General features: G+C 44.6%; 1 protein-coding gene across 3 annotated transcripts; it reads left to right on the top strand.

The window, feature by feature from the left end:
* The first annotated feature begins 5,028 nt into the window (after positions 1-5,028).
* LOC130405125 (SCAN domain-containing protein 3-like) lies at positions 5,029-8,437 on the top strand. 3 transcript variants are annotated; one of them, XM_056610114.1, is made up of 8 exons: positions 5,029-5,049; positions 6,330-6,582; positions 6,716-7,047; positions 7,173-7,260; positions 7,348-7,482; positions 7,590-7,747; positions 7,858-7,966; positions 8,232-8,437. In XM_056610114.1, the coding sequence occupies exons 2-8, from the start codon at positions 6,363-6,365 to the stop codon at positions 8,375-8,377; spliced, it is 1,188 nt and encodes a 395-aa protein (XP_056466089.1). In that variant the 5' UTR covers positions 5,029-5,049; positions 6,330-6,362; the 3' UTR covers positions 8,378-8,437. The 3 variants fall into 3 exon arrangements, with proteins under 3 accessions (XP_056466089.1, XP_056466087.1, XP_056466086.1); XM_056610112.1 differs by lacking the exon at positions 5,029-5,049 and adding an exon at positions 5,166-6,087; XM_056610111.1 differs by lacking the exon at positions 5,029-5,049 and having other exon boundaries at positions 5,166-6,582.
* The last annotated feature ends 333 nt before the right edge of the window (positions 8,438-8,770 follow it).

The raw sequence follows: 8,770 nt of genomic DNA, 5'->3' as shown, positions 1-8,770 counted from the left end.
GACGTGTACGATGGATAAGCAATTCGGTGCGCTGTCGGAACAAAGAGTTCAGCTCATCTCTTATTTCGTTGGATGATTGAGTCTGAAGTAACGTTAATGTGCATAGCAACTTCAAGTTGACCGAGATCGCGCTCCAATTCAAGTACCCTGCGTTGTGCAGAGAGTTCTTCAAGGAAAGGGTTCAAATCCGGGATAGCTCTTAACAGTTACTTTATTTGGTAAAGTATGCATGTTTCGGTATGGTAACTATGACTATGGAGCAAAAGAAGAGGAAGCGTGTTGAACACGTGTGAGAGATATAACTTTAGCTACTTCGAGCCACAGGCAAAGGCCCATGACTCTCTGCGGGTGTGGGTGAAAATCTCTGGGGTCTCCACTTCGAATCCCCTGCTAGGGGACGTCAAGTGGGCGTGGCCTATGCAGTGGGCGTGGCCGGGGTGACGCAATGGCTCCGCCCCTGTCTATAGGTGTGCTAAAGTAGTTATTGCAGCTTAAGTGTTCTATCCTGCTTCCTAGTGGCTATGTGAGGGTAATGCAGCTTGTGTGTTTGAATCTGCTTCCTAGGGTCTATTGCCGCTTTTCCACTGCATGGTACCAGCTCGACTCGACTCGACTCAGCTCGCATTTTTTGCGTTTCCACCGCGAAAACATGGTATCTGGTACCTGAAGTGGCTGCTTTTTCTAGTACCGCCTCGCTCTAGGTTCCAAGCGGCTGAGCCGATGCTAAAAGGTGACGTCGGCAGACGGCCGGCCACTGATTGGCCAGAGAGTGTGACAAAGTCACGAGAGCGACATGGCAACCATGCTGGTAACAGCCATAGCAGCGCCGCAGCCAACATATTCCACTTCTTCAACATGCCAGCTAATAATACGAACACGAATACCATCGCATCGATGTCCTCATTTGTTGTTATGTGGGTTCTGTCCATGTGTGGGTTACGTAGGTGTTGTTTGCGTCGCGTACAAAAATACGTCACGGCCCTTTCGCGCAGCCGACCCCGCCCACGTCCAGGAGGTACTATTTGCGGTGGAAAAGGACCCGTGCTGCTACCGTGTCGAGTCGTGTCGTGTCGAGTCGAGCTACATGTGCGGTGGAAAAGCGGCATATGTGGAGGCAGCTTATGTTCTTAGTTGCCTAAACTTGTTTAAATTGGAGGCAAACGATACACAGTTACTTCTAATATAACCTTTCACAGAATCCCATAGTATGCTGGGGTCCTCTGCTGAGCATTCGTTAAATGATATGAATTCAGCCAAGCCAGATTCAAGCTGATTTAAAAAGCTCTCATTACACAGCAAAGAGGTATTAAAACGCCAGCGTGGAGCGCGGACGCGCGATTCTGAAAGGGTAGCCCTGCAGATGACCGCCTTATGATCTGAGAAGGCCAAGGGGAGCATGTCCGTGCTTACCTTTTCAAGGAAATCCTTGGATGTAAAAATGAAGTCTATTCTAGTCTTGTTTGTTGTGATTGTTGACCCGCCATACATCCATTAATGAAAATTCATGAGCCCATTTCCTTAATGCACCAGACGCTGCTCTCTGGTCACTGCCCTCGCTACAGCCGTCCTGTCCACAGAGTGGTCCCAAACTGCGTTAAAGTCTGCTCCAATAATTAACCGGAATTCTGCCAGGTCATGCATGATATTAGATAGTCGCAAATGGAAATCTTGGTCAAAACTATTACTACTAGGTGCATAAATAGACAGAAATGCAATTTTTTTGTTCGCTATGATAGTTTTCATAAAGGTTATCCTACTATCTGAATCGCCCCCAACACCTAAGTTGGTGCCACAATTAATACTCCTTTCGTTCAACTGTTCCTGCTGCAACTTTAGCATTTCCCTCATCTCACACAGCTCCGAGGCTTGAGGCGAACCAACACCTGCCTGATGGCTGCCCTGGACCACACACTGAGCACTAAAGACAGAAGGAACAGAATGACTACGACCTCTAACACCTCCAGGTATGCCCTCTCGTTCCCACCTGATCGCCTCACTCCTAGCCTCCAGTAAGGTAGCAGTAGGCTGCCTGCGCACAAACTGCTTTAGCTCACGACGAAGTGGCCCATCCAGCACATGCTCCACCAATTGATCCCGTAACAATACCTCTGCATTGGGTATGCCACTGGGTGCACGCTGCTTCACAGAGGTCATAAGGCCCATCAATGCGAGGGAAAACTCTAGTAGAGTCTCTCCCTCATGCTGCCGTCGGGAGAAAAATGCCTCTTGTAAAGCTACATACGACTCTGCACACATATAAAGCTCCTCTAATACCGCAATTGTCTTAGCTGGGTCTGAACGCTCTTCACTGGGGCGGTACTTAATTTCCTCACGCGCCTCCCCCTCTAGGTGGTCAAATAAGAAGAATGCCTGATCTGATGCAGACAAGTGGCGTGCTCTCATACAGGCTTGCACCTCCTCCAACCATTCAGCTAACCCTATGCCTGACCTTGCCCTAAATGTGGGACATTTTCTGTCTCTAGGTACAAAAATCTTTCCGTTGAAGGAGCATTGGCACTGGTGGATGCAGCAGGCGCAAGAAGAACTGGGGGCGCTGTACTAGGGCCAGGCATGGCTGCAACCTGTTCCTGTCTCAGCCCCTCGTTGTCTGCCCTTAGCTGAGCAACTAAATCCCTCAGTTCCTGCAACTCTGCCTCCATAACTAAGCCTATACAAGCTACAACCTTCTCTACAGTGAAGAAGAGACCAGGGCAAGGGGAACTGGGCTTGTTGCTGGTCCACAAAACCAGCTGCTGCTTTGCCTCGAAAAGAGAAAGAAATGAAAAAGAAACACAAGTCAGACAGACACTTTAAAGAAACTAATGAAAAATAAAAAAAAATATAAACAGAACGTACGTCTCTGCTCTCAAATTGCAAATCCTACCGACAACGCCAGATTGTGGCAGCACGAGCTATGGAGTGATGCCCTTTTCTTAAGGCAGTATCGGTAGCATTAATTATTGCCAGACAACGCCACGCTGGGAATTTCACCCAGAGATTTATTTTAAGTGGACTAGCCCAAATGAAGGAAAGGCACTGAGGTCCGTTATGCAATGAGGCAGAGACGGCAGTTCGATCATACAAGAATACTTAATACAAAATGTCTGTTCTTAAGACTAGAGAATTACTCACTGCAGGGGAAAATGGGGAGAACCTATCAGTGCTGAGACCTACTGTGAACACCTGCATCCAAAGGAAAGGGGGTCCCAGGAACACCACACGTAAAAGAAATGAAAAATAAACCAAATGCAAACAATACAAAAGGGACACCGTGACCAGGACACCAGTCCACCACCGTAGGCTCAGCACCTGAATTGAGGGGGATCGCAGAGCAACCAGTTAGAAAACATAATGGAAACAAAATAATAATAACTAATAAGAGAAATCAATTAAATAAACAAAATCTATAATAAGTAAACACAAGGAGAAATCATCAAAACAACTCTTACATAACATAACATACACACTTTAAGATGTAGTTGCACCAACTAAAAGAAAAGAGACAGCGACACAACAGGAAAAGGAACAAACTATCGCTAGCCGAATGAACGGCAAAGCGATCGGGTCCGAGTCGGCCCTGGCAAGGCAGTAATCACGTGGAAGCAAAGCAACAGTGGTTTTTATAGTTGGATTAGCCGCCGCTGCGTCGCTGCTGTCGGCCACCCAGTCGGGCAGTCCCGGCCAACAGGGCGTGGAGCAGGGAGCGCAACGCTATACGAAAGCGACAGTTCAGTAGGCGGCATCAGCTATGTATTGATGAGCAGCGAGCAGCCAGCAGCAACATCCAAGTGAGCCCTTTACAAAACAATAACTAAAATTAGCACTGGATGGACAACATGCGAGAGAGATGTGGGACTCTCTAAATCGACGCCACTTCGACCTGGGCGGGACTTTACGTCCTACGTCACTCGCTATGGGTGTGCATGTGTGCGCATAGCCGTCACTCGCAATGGGTGTGCATGTGAGAAAGGTTTTGGCTTTAGTGTCTATGGGTTGGTAATAACGGTTCTGATGATTTTTCTGATGGAAAAGTGGTCTTTTATTTCCATAATCTTTGTTCAGTGAACGCATAAACCCGTTTGTTAGTTAGCAGTTAAACAAAATGCTATCTCTTTGTTTACAGTTACCAATGACCAACTGATGATTAGGGGTTTGATTCCCTAGTGATGCAAGGTTTTTTCTTTCATTTTGGACTGCACACACATCGCGAGTGACGGATACTCGCACAATGTACACACATCACTGTCTTTACAATTTCTAGGCAACCAAAGTTTAAAGATTGTCAAGTGGTTAACTCTTGAATCGCATGTACTAAGACCTGATGGGTTAGTGGTCAGAGAACAACTCATTAACGCGGGGATAAGGGGTTCGATTCCTTAATGAAGCTAGCTTTTTTCTTTCATATTGGACTGGATGTTTGTATGCCATTTTGCGTAACTTGTAGTTTATGATGAAGAAATGTTACTGGGGTTAAGGTTAGGGTAACGGTAAGACACAAAGTGTTTTTGCAACACAATATTTCTTACAATAACAAAGTCCAAAGTTTTGTGACTCCAGTAGGAAACTTAAGATACCTAGAGAAATGCGTGAGTGCTCACAAAACATCAACAAGTCAGCAGTGTGATACAGGGTGATCATTTCTGATATACAGTACAAAAGCTGAAACTATTAACCAGGAGTGGGAAAGATGCGGACGCAGACGTGGGAAGCAAGACGCACCAACACACAGTTGCAGAGCTGCCAAGCCTCACGCTTTGAGTGTGACAGTCACGCAATTTGACCCATTCTCACACCACACGCCACACTTGCCATTTCTCACGCTTATTTCCCCATTCATTACTCTATTTTTTTTTTCTCATGATAATAAGCTTTGGTCCTCGCGGCTTCGAGTGGTTATGTAGTCGCGCGGTGTCCAATTTGCGATGTATACGTTTGACAGTTTGTAAACAATCTCCCGCGACCTGCGCGTGTGAGCGTCTTGGTGGAGCGTCTTTGTATATAGTGCCAAATTTGACTTCTGGACTGCATTCTGCAACATTTTCAAGAAGGGTAAGTAGGCCTACATCAATCGCCTTCTTTCAAATATACATTATACACAGAGATGTTTCTACTGGTTGTTTTCATATTTCATAACAGCATTATGAATAAAAACGTAAGGTAATACATTACTGAACTCTTCGTGTAAGTTAGCTAGCATAACTAGGTAGCAGCATAGTTTGATTTCTCAAAATCAGCTCACCAATGGTCTTGGTTTCAAAATGATCACAATCACTTGTGTAATGTTAAATGGCTTCATATAGACATTAAACAATCCTAAGAGAAATAATGTGACATAAACGGAGCAAGGGCTGATGTCAATTTAATGTTAGCGAAGTAGGTGTGAGACGCCTCTCCCTCCCCCTTGCTAATATTTTGTCTCTGCTGTCTGTTCAGATATGACATTTATAGCACATAACTGTAACTGTTCAAATAGAACCAAATGGACCCATTGGGGCCTTTAATACAGTATTCAATAAAACACTAACATGTAGCTATCTTTTGATAGATGCTAGGTAAGACGATGCTAGGTAAGAGGAAGAGCCCACAGAGAGATCTGCTGTCATTCTGGGCAGTGCCAGTGACAGCCCCCCCTTATGCACCCCCGGAAAATGAGAGTGCAGAGGGCACAGAAGAAATGGAAGATAAAGCGAGATCAGAAGAGATTGAGGACAGTGAGGCGAAGATTTTGATTGTATACAAATTGAAAACACAGAGACAGAAGAGCCAGCAGAAAAAAATGTGGAGTTAAGAATAAATTCAGGGAAGAAGCAGAAGGCCAAAAGTGGAGCAGCCATCTACAGGTGCACTTTTAAAAGGGAGTGGACAGCAGAATGGCCCTTCATTAGTGTAGGCACAACCACCGCCTACTTTTGGTGCTCTGTTTGCCGACATGAGAACAGCTGTGCCCATCAAGGCAAGGCTGATGTTGCAAGGCATATCAAAAGCAAAATACATCGTTCAAAAGAACAGGCAGCACAGTCAACAGCCAGCATTGCGCCATATTATGGCCCAGCCACTGTTGGTGGCATGACAGCTCAGGAAGTCAAGGTACTAGGCGTTATACCCGCTGCTAGTAGCTGAATTGCACTTGTAGGTTATATGAGCATAAATACATAGTAAATGAAACAAATGCCTAGCTAATCTGATGTTCATTTGAACTGTTCTTATTTGTTTATTTTTGCATGTAATAGTGTTTTCCTATGGACCTTGAGTCTGCTGCTAAGACATTCATTCAATTTTATTAATGTTTTTGCATGATTTGCTCTTTAATTACATCCTTTCTGTTGCAGACAAGGAGAGCTGAGGTAAAGTTAGCAGTGTCGATGGTGGAACACAATGTGCCATTTGCAGTAGCCGATCACTTCAGCCCATTGCTGAAAGAATGCTTCAAAGATTCCCCTACTGCACAGAGCTTCAAGGCTGCCCGCACAAAAATGTCCTGCATAATAAATGAAGCAGTGGCTCCTCCCTTTAGAAAGGAACTGGTCATGAAGATGAGGACCAATCCTTTCACGTTGATCACAGATGGATCAAATTATACAGGTCATTACATTTTCCAGCACCCATTTTAGATATTAATTAATGTATTATATTAATCAGAACAAACACACAAACAATTTCAGTCTGATGTGTACCTTTAATCTGACATACATCATATATGTACCTATCGTTACAGGACGTGAGAAGATGAACCCGCTCACTGTGCGGGTATGTGACAGTGATCTCAGCAAAGTTGTCCACAGGTTCCTGGATATGTGCCCCACCAGCGGGCCAAACTGCGGCACAGCTGAAGTCATCTACAAGAAGATGGATGAGGCCATGCAGAAAAACGCCATACCATGGAGAAACTGTGTCAGCCTGTCAGTTGATAATGCCCCTGTCAATACAGGAGCAAAGAACTCCATTGCATCCAGAGCTCATCAAGAACATGGCAGTATCTACATCCATGGGTGCCCTTGTCACATCATCCACAACACTGCCAAACAGGCTGGCCAGGCCTTTTTGGAGGTCAGTTGCTTAAGACCCTCCGTATGCCTTATGCCTAATGTCACGTCAAACAGGTTGTTATGCTGTGCGGTCATGAACCAATGACAACAATGTCTTGTGACTATAAATAATCATGTATTTTGCAGGTGTGTGGATTTGATCCAGAGGATCTCGCTGTGGATGTTGGATATTGGTTTAAAGGAAGCACCAATCGTCGCAAAGGTTACCTAACGGGTATGTGTGTGCAGTCCCAATGTAGTACAAATTAAATCTATAATACTTTGATAAAATTGGCATTAAGATGTTCCATTCTTGTCCTAGAATTCTGTGAGCTCCATGGAAGTGAGTATATGGAAATGCTCATGCACGTTTCTGTTCGATGGTTGAGCCTGGAGAAGTGTTTGACTCGTATCCTGCAGCAGTATGAGCCACTGGCCAGCTACTTCAAGTCATTAAGTAGGCATCACATTTTAATGATGCAAATGCATGGTTAATAGAGCAGACTGAAAAGTAAATAAAGTATGTAGTATGCACAACCATTTTTTTCTCTCTTTTTCCCACAGATGACAAACAGCCAAGGTTCAGGAGGCTTGTGGAGGCATTCTCTGACTCAATTACAGAGGTGTACCTACTGTTCTTTCAAGCAACTTTTCCAGTCTTCTCCACATTCAACCTCCTCCTCCAGAGAGAGAAGTCGTCAATCTTCCTACTACATGATGAGGTAAATTGGAACCGTTGGGATACAGTTTGCTAGTATGATGTTCTATCTTTGTTCCTTTTTTATTAGCAGGAAATAAATGTAAATTTGTAAATCTTTTCTGACATTTTTAGATGAGGGGTTTTATCCGCAAGCTGCTCTCAAAGTTTCTGAAGCCCGCAGCATTGCAGCACCGGGAACTGCATGAAATATGCTTTAAGGAGCCATCCAACCAACTGCCAGGTGATTAGTAATTGTCCAGGTTTTACACATGCACTATCCACTCACTGATCTCACTCAACACACTTTTCGTTAGAGGGCTACAGTCATCTCGTCACAATCACTGATATGATGAAGATACTTAAAGGGGTGCTTTCAAGTTGGCTATTGTGGTTTTTGATGGTGACTAAAGTGACTCAACACAGTCTTGTTCCCGTCTCATACTGACATGTTACTGCATACAGCATCGTTAATGACCTCTGCAGTTGTTGATTTGTGTCTCTTGTAGGAGAAAAGTTGGTGATTGGCTTCACTACTCGAGTTACACACAACAGGCTCCTTGAAGCAGGAGCCATTACACCGCAGCAAGTGCAGAGGTTCCAGAAGGCAGCAGTGGCGTTTTTGGAAAGGGCTTGGGAATACCCATTGACATAATCAACTTAATAGTACACAAAAATACTTGTGAGTAATTAGGCTTCCTATGTGCATTTTTCAAAGGTGACCGGTATGAGCAGATTTGGCAGGCTGTCTTGTATTGCCAAGTTGGTCTTGGTCATGCCTCACTCCAATGCTGATGCAGAGCGAGTTTTCTCTGTGGTTGGACTAAATAAGACCAAGACCCGAAACAGTTTGGCTCTTGAGGGAACTCTGTCATCCATCATGACCGTGAAGATGGCGAGCCTTGAGCCAGACTGTTTTAAGTGGGAGCCCCCTGCCTCTGTCATCAAGGCATCAAAATCTGCCACCAACACCTACAACGTTAGACATGTTAAATGATTGGCAAATAAATGTATTTTGTCAAAATTCTTGTCTTGTTAATTTCTGGTT

Source organism: Gadus chalcogrammus, chromosome 15 (genome assembly GCF_026213295.1).
Source record: "Gadus chalcogrammus isolate NIFS_2021 chromosome 15, NIFS_Gcha_1.0, whole genome shotgun sequence".
NCBI classification, from domain to species: Eukaryota; Metazoa; Chordata; class Actinopteri; order Gadiformes; family Gadidae; genus Gadus; species Gadus chalcogrammus.
This window is presented reverse-complemented; position numbering and strand designations above follow the sequence as displayed.